The 21,550-nt window shown below is 50.5% G+C and overlaps 2 protein-coding genes across 9 annotated transcripts; both read right to left on the reverse strand.

Annotated features, from left to right (window-relative positions):
• Positions 1–2,066: 2,066 nt before the first annotated feature.
• On the reverse strand, positions 2,067–4,110 carry PSORS1C2 (psoriasis susceptibility 1 candidate 2). The gene is made up of 2 exons (XM_045500682.1): positions 3,979–4,110; positions 2,067–2,791 (listed from the first exon to the last, which is right to left on the reverse strand). Exons 1-2 carry the CDS (start codon positions 4,031–4,033, stop codon positions 2,436–2,438), a joined length of 411 nt encoding a protein of 136 aa, XP_045356638.1. The 5' UTR covers positions 4,034–4,110; the 3' UTR covers positions 2,067–2,435.
• Positions 2,680–21,347, reverse strand: CCHCR1 (coiled-coil alpha-helical rod protein 1). 8 transcript variants are annotated; one of them, XM_045500677.1, is made up of 19 exons: positions 21,236–21,347; positions 20,111–20,177; positions 19,818–20,028; positions 17,785–18,088; positions 15,202–15,365; positions 14,965–15,100; positions 14,639–14,749; positions 14,295–14,444; positions 13,594–13,704; positions 13,397–13,503; positions 10,523–10,635; positions 10,305–10,350; positions 10,028–10,164; positions 9,729–9,917; positions 9,528–9,629; positions 7,413–7,564; positions 7,128–7,299; positions 6,737–6,882; positions 2,680–2,791 (listed from the first exon to the last, which is right to left on the reverse strand). In XM_045500677.1, the coding sequence occupies exons 2-18, from the start codon at positions 20,124–20,126 to the stop codon at positions 6,770–6,772; spliced, it is 2,334 nt and encodes a 777-aa protein (XP_045356633.1). In that variant the 5' UTR covers positions 20,127–20,177; positions 21,236–21,347; the 3' UTR covers positions 2,680–2,791; positions 6,737–6,769. The 8 variants fall into 8 exon arrangements, 5 of the variants coding, with proteins under 5 accessions (XP_045356633.1, XP_045356634.1, XP_045356632.1 ...); XM_045500678.1 differs by lacking the exon at positions 21,236–21,347 and adding an exon at positions 21,132–21,150; XM_045500676.1 differs by lacking the exon at positions 21,236–21,347 and adding an exon at positions 20,435–20,985 and having other exon boundaries at positions 7,128–7,257.
• Positions 21,348–21,550: the final 203 nt, after the last annotated feature.

A 21,550-nucleotide genomic window follows, 5' to 3' on the forward strand; every position in this document is an offset into this window, starting at 1 on the left:
AATTAGGTGGGTTTTTTGGTTTTTTGGTTTTTTCCCCCAAACTGGTCACATATCGGTTTTGATGCGGGGGCGGGGGGATGGCCGTGTAAACAAATTTGATCACAAGTGTGAATTTTAAGGTCATGCACAATTTCTTTTAGCCCCTCTTCAGCGCCCAACCCTGGTAAGCCACTTGATTGACATTAGGCAATTGAGATCCCTTGGCTCCTGCCTTTTTAACTTTCCAGCGTAAACACTCCCTTAACGAAGTTTTTAAAAATTATGTATGCTTGGGGCGCCTGGGTGGCGCAGTCGGTTAAGCATCCGACTTCAGCCAGGTCACGATCTCGTGGTCCGTGAGTTCGAGCCCCGCGTCGGGCTCTGGGCTGATGGCTCAGAGCCTGGAGCCTGTTTCCGATTCTGTGTCTCCCTCTCTCTCTGCCCCTCCCCGGTTCATGCTCTGTCTCTCTCTGTCCCAAAAATAAATAAACGTTGAAAAAAAAATTAAAAAAAAAATTATGTATGCTTTACACGTTTTTAAGTGAACAGTTAACATTTTTAATCATAAGTTTGAATATTGTAAAGGGTATACTTTCCAGGGAATTGTATATACTTACCTGTTAAAAATCACATCACTCTTTCAAACTATATTCAGATGGGGGCGCCTGGGTGGCTCAGTCGGTTAAGCGTCCAACTTCAGCTCAGGTCATGATCTCACAGTCTGTGAGTTTGAGCCCTGAGTCGGCTCTGCGCTGACAGCTCGGAGCCTGGAGCCTGCTTCAGATTCTGTGTCTCCCTCTCTCTCTGCCCCTCCCCAGCTCATGCTCTGTTTCTCTCTGTCTCAAAAATAAATAAAAACATTAAAAAAAAAAACTGTATTCAGATGAAATGCTGTAACATTTTCATATCTACAACACCCTTTTAATAAGTGAGCAAGCCTTTTAACCAGTCAGCAAATTTAAACTTATTTTTGTTTAAATAAGTTTTTTTTTTCCATTCCACTCTTCCTAGTTTTATCCTAATGAAATATATTTTCATTGTATTGCTTTTTTTGTATTTTATTGTATTTGGGGGGAAGTCTTTTCATATATCTCTGTAACAAAAATATGTATATAAATTGAAATTTATTTTCTGTGACCATAAGACTGTGTTACGAACAGTTATGCTGCAGTGGGTTTATAACTACAATTATTACAAGACACAGTTGGTCAAAACTACAAATATTGACGATGATTAAACAGAATAAGCTTTTATTTAAGATGCATCTCTTGGGGCGCCTGGGTGGCTCAGTCGGTTGGACGTCCGACTTCGGCTCAGGTCATGATCTCGCGGTCTGTGAGTTCGAGCCCCACATCGGGCTCTGTGCTGACAGCTCAGAGCCTGAAGCCTGTTTCGGATTCTGTGTCTCCCTCTCTCTCTGACCTTCCCCCGTTCATGCTCTCTCTGTCTCAAAAATGAATGTTAAAAAAAAAAAATTAAAAAAAAAGATGCATCTCTTAATGAGATGGAAAGGGCTGGTTTCTATTCCCCACTGATTTTTGTTTGCTAAGTTTCTATTCCCCACTGATTTTTGTTTGCTAGCTCTAGGAAGAGCACTCTCCTCCAGTTCAAGGTGAGCAAGAGAGCTTGGCTTTTCTCTGTCCAGAGGGAGAAGGGTGGTTTGTTATCGGACACCAGTGGAAAACGAAAACATGGTACAGTCATCAGGCAGATTCATTTTTGGAAGGGGTACATATACTTCTGGAAATTGATCCCCTTAGAACTTAGTCCTGCCCACATACCCCTGGGAAAGTTTTCATGTTCAGCCAGGGGTGTGCAAGCCATGAGCTATTAAAAAGAGACGTAACTTGGTTTCTCATTCTCCAAAATAGGGGTTCCAGAATGGGAGAAATGTGGGTCTGAATGCCCTTGTAATTCTGATAGTTACATTTCCAACTTCCTTCTGCTGAGTTCCACATCCTTATGCATAATTATGGGCAAGCCAGGAACTCATATTACTTCCAGATCTCTCTACGTTTGTGCTCTGAGGCAGGCATCTCAATATTCAAAGACCTAATCATTGGCAAAGAAGCAGCCTAGATTCAAAATTAAGAAAACATGGGTTTTTTTTATTTTTCCATTTCATGGAAGCGCGGTTTTGGTCTCCTGATAGTTTGCAGCTGTAGGCCACCAGGCGGCAGCAGAAAACACAGTGTGGGGCAGGAATGGGAAAGAGGAAGTTGGGAAGCAAGTACTGGGGGAGGACTGGACATGAGGTAGGGGTGTATGCTTCAGTTGTCAGAGAAAACTGGTGGGGAAATGTGGGCGGAACTCAAAAGCGGACAGGAAATACTGAGAATTCAGAATTAATTGAAAGAATGAGGAAAGAAATGGAGGATAAATTGGGGAGAACTGAAGGGGAATCAGAAGGGTTCAGATGGGCTTGGAGGGCACTGAGATGCCTCTGGGGAATCCCTCTATCTGTATTCTTCCCGGGGTGGGTCAAGATCTGGCTCCTCTTGAGATCCATGGTCCACTTCAGGAGCAGGTGGCCAGGGGTTTTCTGGAGGCTGGGGTCCTGCTGGCCAGGGATCATCAGGCCGGGGAGGTTGAGGGGGATCGGTTCTTGGGGGCTCAGGAGGCCAGACTCCAGATTCAGGCAGGTCTCTCCAGGGACGACTGGGGCCAGGAGGTGGAGGGTCCTCAAAGAGAGGGGGTGCCCCTGGCCAAGGGTCACCAGGGATTGGGGGGCCCTGAGGCAATGTTGGGGACCCATCCTCTTCTCCAGCCTCTGTGGGGGGGTGAGAGGGGTGGTCTCCGTTGCCTGAGATGCCTGTGGAGGTGGAAGGAGAAAGGTAAAAGGTGATGAGGGCCAGATCCCTCCTCCCCCAGCTAGAGACTCAGAAGGCATAGCATCTCTGAGATAGACCACACCCTGAGCTGACACCACAAACACATCTCAAAAGGTAACTCACTCGGGTGCCTAGGTGGCTCAGTCGGTTGAACATCCGACTCTTGATTTTGGTTCCAGTCATGATCTCAGGGTTGGTGCCTTTGAGCCCTGCATCAGGCTCTCCACTGACAGTGCAGAGCCTGCTTGGGATTCTCTCTTTCTCTCCCTCTCTCTGCCTCTCCCTGCTCTCTCTCTCTCAAAATAAATAAACTTTAAAAAGGGGGGAGGGCACCTGGGTGGTTTAGTCAGTTGAGCATCCAACTTTGGCTCAGGTCATGATCTCATGACTTGCAAGTTCAAGGCCCAAATCGGGCTCTCTGCTGTCAGCACGGAGCCCGCTTCAGCTCCTCTCTGCCCCGGCTTGTGCTCTCTCAAAAATAAACATTTTTTAAAAAATTAAAAAAGAAAAAGAAAATAAATTTTTAAAAAGTAACTCTCAAAGAAACTTTACACATTTACCGTGTATCTTTGATCTTAAAATGACATAAGAACCCTATCTGGTATCATTAACTTGACCAACTTTCTTTATTTTTTGAGAGAGAGAAAATCTTAAGTAAGCTCTACACTCAGTGCTGAGCCCAGGGCAGGGCTCAATCTCATGAACCATAAGATCATGACCTGAGCTGAAATCAAGAGTCGGACACCCAGCTGACTAAGCCACTCAAGCACCCCTAACTTGACCAACTTTAAATTGACAGGACCTGATATAAGCTCCATCCACCCTGGCTGGGACCCCCAATAGCACGGTCTCTGTGCTGGTCTGTACCTCCAAAGCCATTTACACCTTGGGCCCATGTGGCACCCAGATCCCAGCCTCTGCAGTGACACCCACCCTCTTTCACACAGTCCTCAGCTGTGAAGAATACTTGCCTATACAACTGGATTCTGATTGAAATTGCCACATGGACCTACACCTGAACCAGTAAAAACATTGAGCTACATCACCTTCAACCTTTTAACTCTTCTCCTCACGTGAATACCCAGAATCTCCTCCATCCCTATGCATCTAATTCACCCTCACCTCACTTGACCATCTTCCAACAACCCAGGTTGCACTCCTGGCTTACCTACGGCGTACAGGTAAAGGACCAGGATCCCCAGTAGCTTCCAGTTGAACATCATGGCTATCTCCTGGCCCCCAAAGTTGGGGGTGGGCTGAGTCTAGGTGCCTGGGAACCCCAAGAGACTTTATAGGGGAGGCGGGAGAGGAGGTGTCCAATCTCTGGGGAGGGGCCAGCCCAGTGACACAAGGAATCCCATCAGAACCTAACTGGTCAAACCCGTTTGGAAGGCCATGGCTGATGTGTAACCTCTGACGGTGGCGTCCCTCATTTTAGTCCCCCCCCCCCTCATTTTGGGACCCAGCCACCCCAGCTCTATCAATGATCTAGACCTTGGTCACCCCACCCTTGTTTTCACATCCTCCTCCCTACACACCCTGAAGCAATCAATACCCAGCTCTCAACTCCGTAATCACAGGGACTTCTACCTTTCATCCCTTGGAGCCATTGGAAACCAAGGAATGGGAGCAAGCCTTGCGTGGGGAAGCAGTATAATTACAGGGGCTGGGAGGCAGGACGCTCGAGGAGGAGCAGGGAGAGTTGCTCCTGTTTAAACACACAGGATGCAGCTGGGATGGTCTCAGCCAGCACCCTGAGCCTCCCCCTTGGGACTCAGTTTTACCCTTGGAACTTCCACTCCCCTCTAGACTGCTTTCCAGCATGTGCCTTCATCAGACACCCAGGGGGCCTCCCAAGCAGTGACATCTGAAGAATTTCATCCAGAAGCCAACTGGGGTGATGACAGGTGAGAAGTATGAGGACATTCTGACTCCTTCTCCCCACCCCAGAGCAGGCTCCATCAGTCACAGCCCAGAGGCTTAGGAGGGACCTGCCTCTGCTTCCCCAGTCATCTCAGCCTCTTCCTCCTCTCTCTGGAACCCTGCTCACCGGCCCCTGTGACTGCTTCCCTGGTCCTTGGTGCCAGCTCTCTGTGGCCCCCCACTGCCTGGGACCTTTAAGCCATGGTCCAAGTCTTGTCGAAGTTTCTCAGAGACCCCCTTAGAGCCTCTTCCTCAGGAAAGCCTCCTCTGGTCTGAAGGTCTAGTGAGCTTCTCAGGAAGCCTTCCAAACAGAACACCCTTCCTCCCCAGGCTATTCCCCACCTCATCTGCTGCCTCCTAGTGAGGGACAGTGGTGTCACTTTGAACCCTTCATTCTGCTCCTTCCCCCCCACACTCCCCAAGCCAAACCCAACCCACCTCCCCATTCTGGAGCCCATCTCTCCCCAGCCCCCAGTACCCTCCTAGCCCCCACTCTTCATCCCTCCCCGCACCCAAACCCCATCCTCCACAGCCAGCCAAACTAACTCTTAAAAATGTCACCCTAGGGGCTCCTGGGTTGAATGTCTTGACTTTGGCTCAGGTCATGATCTCCTGGTTCGTGAGTTCAAGTCCCACATCAGGCTTGCTGCTGTCAGCAAGGACCCCGCTTTGGATCCTCTGTCCTCCTCTCTCTCTGTCCCTCCACCCCGTTCATGCTCTTTCTCAAAATTAAACATCAACAACAACAACAAAAAAATCAGCCTAATTGTGTGGCTGCTTCCCAGCTTTAAATTACTCCAAGGGCTTCCTACTGACTTAGATAAAATCCCCTCTACCAGGTCCTCCCTTCCCACTCGGCCTCTGTGCTTGTCTGTCCTCCGCAGGACTCTTCTGGAGTGCTGCCGGTGTGGCTCCTCTGCTTGCTTTCCGCAGCAAAGGTCTCCACACATCTCCCTGTCAAGGTCTTTCTTGTCCCCTCATCTAGCCGTCTCTCCCCAGTCAGGTTCTATCACATCACTGTATGTGTCTTCTCTTCATGGCAATGCTGCTTTGCCCACTTAGGTACTTGTCCATCATCTGTCCCCCCTGCCCTGATGTCAGTGCCGTGGGAGCAGGGACCCACCCGTCAAGCCACCACTGCAGCCTCTGAATGCCTCTGAACAAGGACACCGCCTTAGCTCTGAGATTCCTGTCAAATGAGTGATGTCTTATATTCCTCATTCCTGACAGTGATTATCTTCCAGAGGTAAAGAGTTGGGGTTTTTTTTTTTTCTTTTTCTAGAGAGAGTGCAAGTGGGGGAGGGGCAGAGAGAGAGAGGGACAGAGGATCTGAAGCAGGCTCTGTGCTGACAGTAGAGAGGCTGAAGTGGGGCTCGAACTCAGAAACTGTGAGATCATGACCTGAGCCGAAACCAAGTGTCAGACGCTAAACCGACTGAGCCACCCAGGCACCCCAAGAGGTAAAGAATTTTAAAACAAAAGCTGAGGGGCGCCTGGGTGGCTCAGTCGGTTAAGCGTCTGACTTAGGCTCAGGTCATGATTTCACGGTCCGTGGGTTCAAGCCCCACATCGGGGTCTGTGCTGACAGCTCTGAGCCTGGAGCCTGCTTCCGATTCTGTGTCTCCCTCTCTCTCTCTGCCCCTCCCCCACTTGCACTCTGTCTCCCTCTCTCAAAAATAAATAAACATTAAAAAATTAAAAAAAAAAAGTTGAGAATAAAGAAAACCTGGAGCTTCTCAAAAAACTTCCCAAGCAGCCCAGGAAAAGGGGTTTTGAAAAAGGCACCACCTAGAGAAATAGCTGTGTGGGACTCCTCACATTTTCCGGAAAGCGATGGCTGCTGGGAGAATTCCCTTCCATTCCCAGAGACAACATGGCTCCTACTGTATTCATCTTTATTGTGCCATAGAAGAATTCACAGACATCTTGGTAGCTCGTGTCCACGAGGGCAGCTGGCTGACCTCCCTACCTCACCCCACTTCTCCAAGATCCTCCCCGCCCACCTTGAGCCCCCAGCTGCTCAGAGTGCCCGCTGCTCAGAGGCAGACTGGAGGAGGATAGTTCTGGTTGTCTCCTTGAGAAACAGCTTCCTCTTTGGAGATGGCCTCACTCAGGCCCTGCAGATCATCAAGCAGGACAGAGAGCGATCCTGGGAAAGAAGACCCCAAGGGATAGGAGCCCACCAAGAGAAGGCTGTTGCAACTACCGCGCAGAGAACAGGGCATCGGATGGGAGAGTTATGAGGGAGAGGGTTCTCTGGCCCAAGACAGGCATGGATAAGAGAGGTTGTTGGGCCTCCAAGGGTCATGGAGAACAATGCTCATGCATTAAGAGTGCCTGGAGGAAAGATTGCTAAAGTCCCCCTCATGTGTCCCTTCCTACATCGACCATTACCTTTTATGGACTCTCTGCTGATGGGTGCTACTGCTGGAGGCACACGTGCTGAAGACCCTGGGGCCCTGGGGCCGGACTTCACAGATTTCCCCTTATCCAGCAGGGAAGGAAGAACTGCCAACAGTCGCTGCTGCTTGTAACGGGAGAGGAGACCCTCCTGCTGCAAGGTGGCCTGGGAAGGAGAGGGTTAAACGCCACCAAGCCCAGGCAGAGCCGAGCCTCCTTCTTCTACACCTCTGCTCCCCCACCAGCTCAAGAAGGGCCCTGGTCTCTGCCATCCCCTACCAGCATAAGGTTCTTGTCCCTTTCTAGCTCCTGCAGGCGTTGGGTCAGCCGCAGCCCCTCCTCCTTCCGGGCCTCATCTTGCAGGCGCCTGAGCTCCTGGTTCCGTTCCTTTTCCCGGGTGGCTTTGCGCTGCATCTGGCGCAGGGAGACCACTATGTGGAAGCCAGGGCACAGAGGGCACAGGTGTGGGGCAGCCCAGAGGCAAAGAGGCACCATGAGAACAGTACTGGAATGATGGGCAGGAACACCGGGCCCCCAGCTCTATGGCTCAGGGAAGCCATTTATGCTCTAGGACTGTCTCTTCTGTCTGGTGGCTAATGCTCCACGACCCTATGGTCTTGTGAACCCAAAGTACCTTCCCCATCCCTGAACTTAGGAGAAATCTGAATATGAAATGGATATTAGATTTTGTGCAATTAATGTTCTTAATGTGACAATCATATTGAGGTTATGTAGGAAATTTTCCTCCTTGTAGGAGATGCAGCTGAATGGTCATAATGTTTGTAACTTATTTTATTATTTTTTTTTTTAATTTTTTTTTTTTCAACGTTTATTTATTTTTGGGACAGAGAGAGACAGAGCATGAACGGGGGAGGGGCAGAGAGAGAGGGAGACACAGAATCGGAAACAGGCTCCAGGCTCTGAGCCATCAGCCCAGAGCCCGACGCAGGGCTCGAACTCGCGGACCGCGAAATCGTGACCTGGCTGAAGTCGGACGCTTAACCGACTGCGCCACCCAGGCGCCCCGTTTGTAACTTATTTTAAATGATTCCCCAAAAAACGCATGTATCAGTGTATGTGTATATATGGATAGAGCAAATGTAGCAAACGATTAGGAACTGCTGGGCACCTGGCTGGCTCAGGTGGCGGAACGTGTGACTCTTAATGATCGGTTCAAGCCCCACATTGGGTGTAGAGGTTACCTAAAAAATAAAATCTTGGGGTACCTAGGTGGCTCAGTTAGCTAAGCATCCAACTCTTGATATCGGCTCACGTTGTGATCTTAGAGCAGTGAGATGAAGCCACACGTTTGGCTCCTTGATGAGCATGGAGCCTTCTTGGGATTCTCTCTCTCCCTCTCTCTCAGTTCCTCCCCTGCTGTCTCTCAAAATAAACATTTTTTTAATTGAAAAAGATTAATTAACTGTTAACATCTAGTTAGAGGTATACAAGTGGGCATTACGTGACTCATAACTTGTGTAGGTATTTGAACTTTTTCCTAATAAAAAGTTGGGGGGAGGCTCCTGGCTGGCTTAGTAGGTAGAGCATGACTCTTGATCTTGGGTTTTTGAGTTCAAGCCCCATGTTAGGTGCGGAGTACTTAAAAACAAAATCTTTGAGGGGCTCCTGGGTGGCTCAGTCAGTTAAGCATCCAACTCTTAGTTTTGGCTCAGGTCATGATCTCACAGTTTCATTGAGTTTGAGCCCTGTCTCAGGCTCTGCACTGCCAGCTTGGAGCTTGCTGGGGATTCTCTCTCTTTCTCTCCACACCCCACCCCCATCCCTCCTCCACTCGAGCTATGTCTCTCTCAAAAATAAATAAACAAAAAAACAAAAACAAATTTGCAAAAAAAATAAATAAAACCCTTGAAAAAAAAATGTTGGGGGTAGACACACACAGGAAAGAACACCATGTAAAGATGGAGACAGAGAATGGAATGATGTGCCTACACACCAAAGACTGCCAGCAACTGCCACAAGGCAGGAGAGGATCATAAAACAGATTGTCCCTCAGAGCCTCTAGGCTCTGTGTGCACCAACCCTGTGTGCATCTTGAGTTCAGAATTCTAGCTTCTCGCTTCCAGGGCTGTGAGAGAATAAATGCATATTGTGTTATGGGAAAAAAAAAATTGGGGGTAACTGTTGGTATGAGGTTGGGATGGGTGTTGCCTTTGTGAAGGGGAGTGGCTGGGAGGGGCTTAGGAGGCTCAGGGCTGGTCACATGCCAGTGCTTGATACGGGCACTGGCTACCTGAGTGTGCTCACCACCTGAGAATTTGTGCCATTTCTTGATAACTTCATTATTTGCATACTACCAAAACAGCTTTTAAAAAACCTATGTCCAACACTTCCTGAATCTCCCCAGAAGCCCATGTGCATCCCAGCAAATCTCACCTGCCTTGCCATGCTCCCTCCGAGCCTCATTCAATCTCCTCTCTGTTTCTAAAAGCTGTTCCCGAAGCCTAGTTTCCACTTCAGCCACCTTCTCTTGCAGAGCTGGGGGGTGGGGAGGTGCAAATGGGGTGTGACAGGGGTAGCCTTGGTTCTCTGCTCCCCCCAGTCCTCCAGGGTAAACCCATTTCCCCTCCGGCACACCTTGCCCATAGATCTCCTGCTGCTGGGTCAGTTCCTGTCGGAGACTGGCAGCCTCCTGTGTGCTCTCCTGCTGGCCCTGGCGAGCTGCTTCCAGCTGCAGCCCCACACTAGCCAGGGACTCCTGGGTCCGCTGCAGCTCCTGCTCCAGCTGCTGGGCGACCTTGCTCAGCTGCTGCCGCTCCGCCTCCCCTGGGAAGAGGCGGCACTCACAGGCCTCCCCTTGCCAGGCCCCAGCTCTTCCCTCCTCTCCACCCACAAGGCACTGTGCTTCAGCCCAGGGACTCCAGGACCAAGAGTACCTTGCTCCCGGGCCTGGCCCACCTCCCGCTGGATGATATGGGCACTCAGCTGCAGTTCTGTGTCCAGGCGGTTCCGTTCTTCCCGCAGCTGCTCCAACTCAAGGCTCACATCTGTGGCCAGTGGGGGTTGGGGGCAGCTGGGGCAGGGAAGAGAAAGAGAGGAAATCACCCAGCCTGATCCCTAAGCCCCCATCCCTCCTCAGTCCTCATTGTTTGGGGTCCCAGCAAACAACACCTTAACTCCTTCCCATCCACCTCAAAGTGCCCTAAACTTCACCTCTCCTGGCGCAGCTGAACAAGGGCCAGTTTTCGAGCCATCAGGCCTGGAGGAGAAAAGGCAGAGAACAACAGAGAGGAGTTCGAGGAGGAGAAAAGGGAAGAGGGGAGCAAGGGGAAGAGATTCAGGGACTGGTGGCATGTAGGCAGGGGGACGGATGTGGGATGAAAAAGATGGGGGAAGACGGCTACAGTGGGTCTGGCAGTTGCCCTACCTACCCCGAATGGTGTGGACTCTGCGGACGGCATAGCTGACTCGGCTGCTGAGGCTGGGAAGCCGTGTGGTGGCCCGTTCCATGTCAGCCACGGTGCTCTGGAGCCAGGTCTGGAAGCTGAGGAAGACATGAGGTTAGCGACACTTCAACCCCACCTCGTTCCCAAAAGGACTTGATGCGACCTGTAGGGACAACTTCTATCCTCTACTGCTTAACATGTGGGGAGCAGGGAAGGGCAGAACATAGCAGGGAAAAGAGAAGCTGAAGCCAGGGCTGGAGCACCAACTCTTTGTCCCGCCAGTCACGCCTGAGCTCCTCAGCCAAATAAGGAAGAAAACCCGAGAGCCTAAGTCCTTTGGTGTGTGTTAGATAAAAATGATCCAGTTGAGGGGAGCGCGCCTGGGTGGCTCAGTTGGTTAAGTGTCTGACTCTTGAACTCGGCTCAGGTCATGATTTTGCAGTTCGTGAGTTCGAGCCTCTCATGGGGCTCTGCGCTGACAATGCGGAGCCCTGCTTGGGATCCTCTCTCTCCCTCTCTCTGCCCCTCTCCACTGCTCAACACTCTCTCTCTCAAAATAAATAAATAAACATTAAAAAAAATGATCCCCTTTCTCATAAGGACAGCACAGCTATGCTTGGTCCCCAAACCTACAGTAAGCCTCTCATTTGGGTCCTCACAATCAGTGTCTTTAACAAGAGCCTTGCAGTAATGAGCAAGAATGAGTTTCATGGGGTCACATACCTCATCTGGACCCAGAGCCCATATACACAGTAGAGTTCAGTACAAATGATTCACACAGGCTACAACGAGTGCCATAAAGCTGGCTCATCTCTAGCTGATTTGGACTTTTTTGCCTGCAGGCGCCTGAACATGTCTCCTGGCTTTGGTAATCTGGTATTGTATGCCACATCTGGGTATACAGCATTTAGGTGCACTTTTCCTAAGAAACAGAGTACATAACTTCCATCAGTTTTCTAAGGGGCCCTCACCCCAAGAAAGCATTACCTGACTGTGTATCTTTTCAAGCAACCTGCAAGGTTTATTTCTCATAACCTAGTTTTTGATCACTGGTATGCATTAGAGATCAAAGCTATTCTCTCCAACAATTCCTTGATACCAGTGAAGGCCAGATACCCGTGCTTTATCAGCTGGCTGTGCCCAAAGCAGGACCAGCGTGGTGCATGAAAGCTGAGAAGCCTACACAGCCCCCGCTGGGAGGAGGACCTGCATCTCAGGGCAGGGGTGGAATACCCCAGGAGAGTCCAAGTCTGTACCAATTGGAAAATAAACGAATGACAAAGGCTGACAGTTATATCCCTAGCAGCACAGCAGAGATCAGTTATCTAAAAAATGGTGTGAGCAGATGCTTCCAACACCTCCTGTGGCTCTTATTAAAGCCATTTTTTTCAAGTTTTTATTTACTTTATTGGGGGGAGTGGGGGCAGAGAGAGAGAGGGAAAGAGAATCCCAAGGAGGCTCCGCACTGTCAGTGGAGAGCTTGATGTGAGGCTCGAACTCAACCGTGAGATCATGACCTGAGCAGAAACCAAGAGTCGGATGCTTAACCAACTGAGCCATCCACGTGCCCCTTAAAGCCATTTTCTGACAAGGTCTCCAGGCCATCTAGAGACTATCTAACAAACCTGGCAATAATCTGAGCGGGGTTGTTTTAAGCCTCATGGACTTTTTGGCAACCAATCATTAGCAACAACCATTTCAGTGATGTCCTGATGCCAAAGTAAAACCCTGTGTACAGCATACCTTCCCGCTCTCCTGGGGACAGGAGGCCCATGCAGGGAGTTGAATCTGGGGTGGTTCGTTATAACTAGTCTCTCCAATCCCGTGCAAAATGGAAGTTTTTCATAATTTTTAAGTGAAATTAGTCCTCCAGGTACAAATCCAATAGAAGGTGATGTTGGGTAAGGACCTATCCGGCACCACAATTTTGCTACACCAATATTCTTACGTGATCCATTCAGAACAGCCTCATGGTAATGGTAAACATTTACAGAGTGTAGATGACAAGCCAGGCACTGTGCCAGGAGCACTGTGAGGGCCACCTCAGTATCCCAAAGTCCAAAGCTGAGGAGGGGCTGTTACCCACACAAAGAAAGTATGTTTCTCCTTTAGAGGTCTTTCTAAAGGTTATAAAACAAGAGTCAAGAAGCAAAATCCCAGGAAGTTGGTATGAGAGACACAGACTTGCAATTGATTGAAAAGGAAACTGGCATACATTTCAGATGGAATATCAAATAAGCCAGTAGGTGTGCAGCTTTAAAATAAATAGAGGGCCACCTGGGTGGCTCAGTCAGTTAAGTGCCTGACTTCCACTCAGGTCATGATCCCACAGTTTGTGGGTTCAAGCCCCGCATCCACAACTGAGAGCCTGGAGCCTGCTTCGAATTCTGTCTCCCTCCCTCTCTCTCTGCTCCTCTCTCTCTCTCTCTCTCTTTCAAAAATAAATAAATGTTAAAAATTAAAAAAATAAAATAAAATAAAATAAAATAGACTAAAACGTGGTTCGAACTAAACAGGGCATAAAATTTTAAAGAAAGAAAAAGTGTATCCACACTCCCCATCCTCGAACAACTCTGAAGGTGGAGATCCTCCCAGGGGAACTGAACTACAGGAGCAAGCACGGCCTCGCCTCCAGCCAAACGTGCATGGGAGTCATAACAAGTGACCCTTGATGAATGTGGAGCAGGCTGCCCCAGGGGAAAACCAGCACAGGGACTTTTCCAGGGCTACACACCTCTAGCCCTGCATCCTCCAATGGCCAGCTCTCCAGCCCCTCTTGCCTGAAACTCTTAACCTCCAAGGTGCCCAGGAAGGTGGGGAAGCAGAAATGCTACTCCACCCACCCTCCACCCCAGATACCTCCTGACAGAATTGGCCACAAGCTTCAGCTGCTCCTCAGCTGTGGCCGTGTGCTGCTGCCTCCGGCGCTGGGCCTCCTGGGCTCGGTTCAGCTCTATCTGCAGGGCCTGGGAAGGATACAATGAAAAGAGGGGTCCCCTCCCAACTCCGGGGACATCCCTGACTTCCCTCAGCCTCCGCCTGTCTCAGACACAGACCTTGGCGCCCATCCGCTCCACCTCCACCTCTGCGGCCTTGTCCTGCAGGGAGCGCTGCAGGATGGCCTGCTCCTGGCTCTGGGCCACAACTCTTTCCTGGAGCTCTGCCACCTGTGGGAGGAGAGGATGCGGGACAGGGCACAGCTGGAGCGGAAAGCTGGAGGGGGGCACTGGGAATGAAGGGGCTGGTGCCAAAGTCTCCGGGAGAACATCATGCAGGGAGATGAGCCTGGGTTCCTGAGAATGGAGTCTGAGTCCAGGTTTCCTTTCAGAAGCATGTTCCATGTGCCCCCCGACCCCTTGAGGAACCACCTGTGACATACCCACAAAGACTCACTGCCACTGCCCATGCCGCCATCCTTGGGCATCGTCACCTCCTCCGAAAAGCCATTCCTGACCATTCTACCTAAAGCCGGCTGACGCCATGGTCTCTTTCCGTCACTTGTCTTTTACATTTTTCTTTAAAGCACACATAATTCCTTGACATCATCTAATTGTGTGCTTGCCTGTTGTGGGTCCCTGCTCCAGAATGCAAGCTCCCTGACAGTAGTACTTGTCTCTGTTCAGGGCTATGTTCCCAGCACATGGTAGCCACTTAATAAATCTTTGCTGGACAAGTAGCATCCCTCATGTAAGGAGCCAGGGGTTGCGGCGGGGGGGGGGGTGGAATATGGAGAGAAAGAGAGCGAGAGTCAGGCAACCTGTCCCTTCAGCTGCTCCACGCATCCTCTGTGCTCCAGCTCCTGGGCCTTCAGCTGTACCATGAGGGCAAACACTTTGTCACGCCAGCGCTTCAGCAGGGACTGGCACTTCCTAGTGAATTCAGGCTCCAGGGAATCTGAAGGTTGAACCTGCGGGGTGGAGGAAGGGTGGAAGTGTGGGTTCCTGGCGGGGGCAGAGGAAGGGGGTGGGGTGTCGTTTTGTTTTGTCTGACCCGACCAAGCAACAAGAGTCACAGCAAGAAGTGTTCACAGAAAAGAAGATCCCAGGAGGTTCTGGCAGCATGCGAACGCCTCCCACACACACAGAGCCACCAGGGGCCTACCTTCCTGGCCAGCTCCTCCTCCTGCATGGCAAGGATGTGCATGAGGCTTTGCACACGCACCTGCAGCAGCTCCATTGTGGTGTGCAGGCCATCCCGGTCCTCCTGCAAGTGCTGCGTATGGGAGAGGGAGGGCGAGAGCCACCGCCTCTGTAGAACCTCCACACAGGCCCTCATGCAGCAGGCAGCACGCTGCCCCTCGACAGCACTGCCTTCGTTCCTGGGCACTGTGCTCTTCTTCAGGGGGCCACTCCCGTCCCAGGATCTGATCCCTGAGCCCTCCCACCCCACGTCCGGCCCCCACACAGAGGCACCCTGTACTCACTCACTTGCACAGTTTCTAGAAGCTCCTGTCGCTCTGATTCCCAGGTCTGGCTTTGAACCTCAGGAGGGACTTGCTCCCCCACATATCTCCTTAAATTCTCAACCAAGGTCACCTGTGCTTCCAAATCTTCTTGGGTCTTGCTAGGGTTGGGGTCGGAATAAGGCAGCAATCGGTGAGGCACCCTGGAGACCCACCACACCCACCAACCACCAGGTCCCCCTTAAGTCCACCCCCCCTTTACCTCAGCTGCTTCTGCAGCAGCTCAGCCTCCTTCTGGGCCACAGCCAGCTCCTTGGCTTCCCCTGCCCTCCTGGTTTCCAGACTATTCAGAGATTTCTCCAAGCCCTCAGCTTTGTTGGTCAAACTAGAAAGAGCCTCCTGATGAGCCTGCATCAAAGAGGAGAGCTGTGGAGAGAAGAGAGGGCACAGCAGGAGCCAGCTCACTACATCTGGACTTGGCAAATCCGCTCCTGCTCAGGCCCTGTCCCTTCACCCCTACCTTCTGTGACCTTAGACAACAACCCAGCAAATCACCCAACTGCATATGGCAAAATGGAGACAGTCCTCATTGTCCTCCATCTACCTTCCAATCCATCAGCAGTTCCTGCCAGTCTCCCCCCTTCACTTCTGTCTCCACCACCACTAACCTTAGCAAGCCACCCTCATCTCTGGCTTGTACAACAGCAACACACTCCTGACCAGTCTTTGAAAGCTTTTGGTGGCTTGGAATGCCTGGGTAGCTCAGTCAGTTAAGCAGCTGACTTAAATTCAGTCATTATCTCATGGTTCCTGGGTTCGAGCCCTATGTCCAGCTTGGTGCTGAGAGCCTGGAGCCTGCTTCAGATTTTGTCTCCTTTTCTCTGCCCCTCCCCTACTCACGCTCTGTCTCTCTCTCTCAAAAATAAACATAAAAAACAAAAAAGCCTTCAGCGGCTTATCATGGCACAGACAACAAAACCCATCTTCTGCCCTCAGCCTGTGAAGCCTGACCTACCGTGGCCTCTGCCCACTTCTCTGAGCTCAGCTTCTACCGCTCTCCACTGCCCACTCTGCTCCAGCCACAATGCCCTCCCTTCCGCACTAACAAACCAGCTCTTTCCCACAGCGGAGTCTGCCTGAGGCTTGGCTTCCCCCAACTCTTCAGACCTCGGGCGATGTCACCTGCTCAGAAGGCCTCCCTAGGCCCCCTACCACCCGCTCCATCCTACCACCTATTCATCATCTGGAATGATCTTGCTTCCACACAGCTCTCTGCCACACCCTGTTGGAAAGGCAGCTCTAGGAAGGGAGGACTCTGCCCCCTCCAGCCCTATGTCCATACCATGAAGTGATCATTTTGGACTTAAATCACAAAGCTGGTCTTCTTATTTTATTTATTTTTAAGTACGCTCTACACCGGACCTAGGGTTTAAAGTCACAACCCCAAGATCAAGAGTCGCATGCTCTACACCAAATGAGCCAGCCAGGTGCCCCATAAAACTGGTCTTTTTAGACATAAAATACAAATCTGATCATGTCATTTCCCTATTGAAAACTTTTCAACAGTTGCGCATTGCTCTCAAGGTAAAGTACAAAGTTCTGAACAGGCCCCGAGGCCTCACTGTCCACACACCTTCCAGGGCCTCTCTTATCTCCAGCACTCAAGCCCCTCTGGCCTCCTCATATCCCCCATGCTACCAATGTTGGCCAGCTCCCATCACCTCCCCATGTGCCAGCTAACCAGCCAACTCCTATTTAGCACAAATGACAATTTCTTATCATGAAGCATTCTTCATAAATATAAAAGCCATTTATATTTTTCTTTGAACTATCTCCTTTGTCCATTTTCTGGCTAGATTGCTACCCTTCCCTTGTCAATTTCTAGGCATATGAGGGACATTAGCCTTTTCCTGTGATATGAACTGTATATACTCTTTAATTTTGTCATTTCTAAATTTAATATTACAAAGCCAATGTATCAGTCTTTTAATGGCTCTGGATTTGGATTCATAGGTAGAAAAGCCTTCCCCAATCTGAGGTTATGAAGGAATTCACCCAGGGGCGCCTGGCTGGCTTAGTAGGTAGACCATGTGACTCTTAGTCTTGGGGTTATAAATTCAAGCCCCATGATGGGTGTAGAGATTATTTAAAAAAATAAAATCTTAAAAAAAAAAATGGATGACAATAAATTATGTTTAAAAAAAAATGAGATTCACCCATGGTTTCATTTCTTAGCATGTCTACTGGTTAGGGTGGTCTTCCCTAACCCCCCAGACCATATTAGGGCTCTCTTGTCCTTCTCCTGCATGGCATTTCTCCCAGTTGCAAAGAATGAATTAGGATTGAATTAGGTGTTGAATGTGCATGTCCCCCACTAGGCTGTCAGCCTCACCCACAAGGACTCAGGCTAATTTGCCCTCCCCAGAGTCCCAGCTCCTATCTCAGAGATGGCAAAGAGTAAACACTGAGCAAGGCTTGCTGACTGAATCATCTCCCCTCCCCAGTCCACCTTAAGACCCCTCTCCCACCCTCCTCACCACCCCCACAATGCTCCCACACGAAGTGGTTACCTGGAGTGAAGTAGAAAGACAAACTACCTCCTAGTGGAAGGGGAAGGAGGGCTTCAGGTGGTGGAGGTCACCTGAGTCTTGGGGGGAAAAGTGAAATCTGGATAAAGACCAAAACAGCCAAATCCCTCTTTCCAGATCATCTGCTCTCTCGCCCTCACCGAACATCTCATCACTCCACTGCTCACAGGGCCTGATCTGCGAAAACTGCTGTTTGCTGGGAAGCTTTTGCCCCATTCACCTTTGTGAAGCTGAACCCTTCTCATCCCCACATTCACCTGCTCTTGGTGCAGCCTCTTAACCTCCTCCAGGTCCCGCTGGCTCCCCTCTTCCAGGTTCTTCCGGACAACCTCAGCCCCAGCCAAGGCAGCACGCAGGCCCTCAGCCTCAGCTCGGCCAGCCTTCTCCGCCCGAGCCAGAGCCTCCAGCTCCATGGCCTGGGCCTCCAGCCTCATCTTCTGCTGCAACGAAGTCTCCCGCAGGACCCGGACCTCCTCCTCAAGTCGCCGCAGCTCTCGCAGCTGCCGAGAGATCAGCTCAGCCTGCTGGCTCAAGGCCTGTGACCCCTCTAGCTCCACAGACCTTCAAAGACAGGTTAGCACAAGTGAGACCTGTCTCTGGTGCTGGGAGGGTGGCCAAGGGGACAAACGGAGACAGAAGAGGGTCCCTCTGCCCTGTGTGTGGAGATGAGGGGGATGAAGTTGGGCCATGGGGATATTTGCACTTCCATCACTGTTGTCATTTATCATGCCCCTACTAAGCAGATTAGGTCCACTATCAGGGCTCACAGGACCTAAAGGCTAGCTGAGATCATGGAATATGACCTCTGTTGAGAGAGCTATGTACAGGCAGATGCATTAAACTTCAAATGCACACATCATCAGGCCACACATTTTGAAATGGAGAGGCTGGAAGACACCCAGAGATTTCTGAATTCTGATTTAAGGGCAAGGAAAAGTTTGAGGAAGTTTCAGAGGAAGAGAGGTCATGGCTTCCAGTATCAATAGAGTGAGACCAGGCATTAGTTAAAAGCATTTATTGAGCGTTAGATATACCATATGAGGAGTTGATAGCACATCGATAAATTACACAGTCTACTGGTATCTTGTAAAGTTTAAACCAGCTTATGTTAACATGGCTCTTGATGCAACTCCTTCACTGAGGCCCAGAACCACAGGATTTTTCTTTCAAAATGACGGGGATCAGGGCACCTGAGTGGTTCAGTCGGTTGAGTGTCCGACTGCAGCTCAGGTCATGATCTCATGGTTTGTGGATTCGAGCCCCATGTTGGGCTTTGCACTGACAACGCAGAGTCTGCTTTGGATTTTCTGTCTCCCTCTCTCTCTGCCCCTCTCTAGCTTGCACACACATTCCTCTCTCTCTCTCAAAAATCAAAAAACATTAAAAACAAATAAACAAACAAACAAACAAACTGGCAGGGATCTATAGCCTAGAGACATTAAGTGACTGGCCAAAGGACCCTAGTTGGTAGCCAAACTAGCAGCAGTCTCTGTCTCCTGACCCCCACTCCAGTGTTCCTCTTTTGTCATCATGCTCCTTCCTCTTGGACAGGGTCCAAGGTGGACCCACCTGCAATCCCACTCCAGAGCAAAATGGCAGAATGACATTCCAGTACATTTGGGAAAAGACACACATGAAACATCAAGAACAAGAATCAGAATTTTTACAGACATAACATCGACAAATAGCATGTCCGGCTCTAATGGCAAGCACTCCATCAGAATAAATGCATACTACCATAGTACAGTCTATCTATACTCCTACTTTGCACTTCTTTGTCTTGCCTCATATTATGCTCATTACCTACCGTCGGTTGTTGGTCAATCTACCTCTTCCCTTAGGATTTTTAGTTCATTGATATCAGTATCTCATTCATTTTTGCTATCCCCATCCAGCACATTGCCTTGTTATTTATGCATTATAAGCTCCAGTAACTGCTTATACAAAAATGCACAAATTATGGAACTAAGGGCTGCAACAGGGTAAGGAATCTATTTCAGTGAAGAAGGGTCAGCAGAGGGGCGCCTGGGTGGCTTAGGCGGTTGAACATCCAACTTTGGCTCAGGTCATGATCTCGAGGTTCATGAGCTGGAGCCCCACGTTGGGCTCTGTGCTGACCTCTCAGAGCCTGGAGCCTGCTTCGGATTCTGTCTCCCTCTCTCTCTGCCCCTCCCCTGCTTGTGCTCTCTCTCTCTCTCTCTCTCTCAAAAATAAACATTTAAAAAAAAAAAAAAAAAAAGGCGGCTCACTGGCAAGAAAACCCAAGGAAAGAGCAACAATGAATCCCTACCTGCCTCTCCGCCCTGGCTCCTGCACATTGCCAGAAACATCCTGTTCCCACATTATCATTTGAGGTCTCTGGTCTGGCCGCCTCTCTGAGACATCTTGATGGGCTGGGGGTTGGACCAGGGGAATGTCTGAGACCCAGGTGGGAGCCATTCTTGATAGAGTTGGAAGGGGACGAGCTTGGAAGTGGGATGGGGGAATCAGCCTAGTGGAACCTGAGGAATCACACACAATGACAAAAATGGTCAGTTTCCGAGGGAGAGACAATCATCAGTCCCCTTGCCTGGTCCCACTGACCTGAAGGTCGAAACATCTCCACATCACTTGAAGTCTCTAGATTCTGTGTCCAGTCATCTATGTTTTCCTGGACAACAGGAGAAACAAGGACACCCCAGATCAATTTTCAGGCCACCTTCCAAAGAGAAAGCCCCACAATAACAAAATCATAATCCTTTAGTAACTTCCCAAGTAGGAAATACCCAAAGATCACTTGCTTGACCCAACCTGGCTCCTGATAGAACTATGGCAATAACCATCAGGTAGAGGGAATTAACTGAGACAGGTTGAGAAAGAGCTCTTAGTCTTTACTCATACTCTTAGAATTCTGGGCAGAGCCTTTACCCTCCTCCTTAAGTTCCTACAGTCTCTGCTGTTCCTGGTCGGAGGTGAGGAAGGAGGTATGCAGTGCAGGGGCTGTGAGCCCAATCTCCAGAGTTCTCTCCATGGCTCAGCAAGGCCTTCAGGAAGCCCATCCAGACACCACCAAGCCATGACGCCCGGTCCTTCCCTATTACAGCACTGGCCCAAGGCCTGGCCCCAGATGAATGTGACCACGTGTAGGGCAGGACACTCTCCAGGTCCCCTGGGAATCCAGACAGCCTAGATCCCTTGGCAGAAAAACCAGCTTCATGACATCTCACCCAAACCCTTCTATCAACTTTCCTTAGTTTCTCTCTACTATGCCCTTTGCAGCCATTCCTGCCGCCTACCCTCCTCTTTCCAGAGTCCTAGAGCACAAGAGAGGTCTCTTCAAAGTCTCCCCACCCTCCCACCAGAATTCACCTATTTTCTCCCAATCTGGGATTCCTATCACCCTCGCTACAGCCTAATCGGATTTTTTCCTGAAGGAATTATTCCGATCCCTTACTCCCCCCTCATCTCCCAATTGCTTCCCTGCACTCTAGCAGGTTCTCAGTTCTCGCTCCACCCCATCCCCCCCCCCCCCCCCCCCCCCCCCGCCTCTCCTACAGATACCCGAGTCTACCCTCCTGGACCCTGAACTCTAAGGCCATTCGGGCCACCTCATCTGTTCCTTTACCTGGTCCCTGTACCCCTCTTCCCCTGTAGACCCCTGAACCCACCCCCGTACCCCCTCTCGACCCCCCTCCCGCCCCCAACTGACACTTCCCGAACGTCCCTTACCCAGAGCGAGAGCCTCCTCAGCCCTTTAGCCACACCCCCTACACCTCGCTCCTGGGCGCGGCCTCCGCCTCTGACTGCGCCTGCGCAAAGCGGGATGCTTGGCGGGCGGCTCTAAAATCCGGTTTCACCCAGGAAGGAGGAGAGAAAGAGATGCGCGCAGGCGCAGTACTGTCTAAAGCCGGACACAATTAAAGCGTTGGGGGATGTCTCCGCGCCCTGGCGGCTCCTCCCAACTCCGGGAACCCGGGAAAATTTGTGAACTAATCAGAAAAAGCGGAAGGCGGGAGATCAGGGACACTCCCAGCACGCCGCCCA

The sequence above is a fragment of the Leopardus geoffroyi genome, chromosome B2 (assembly GCF_018350155.1).
Source record: "Leopardus geoffroyi isolate Oge1 chromosome B2, O.geoffroyi_Oge1_pat1.0, whole genome shotgun sequence".
In the NCBI taxonomy this organism is placed as follows: domain Eukaryota; kingdom Metazoa; phylum Chordata; class Mammalia; order Carnivora; family Felidae; genus Leopardus; species Leopardus geoffroyi.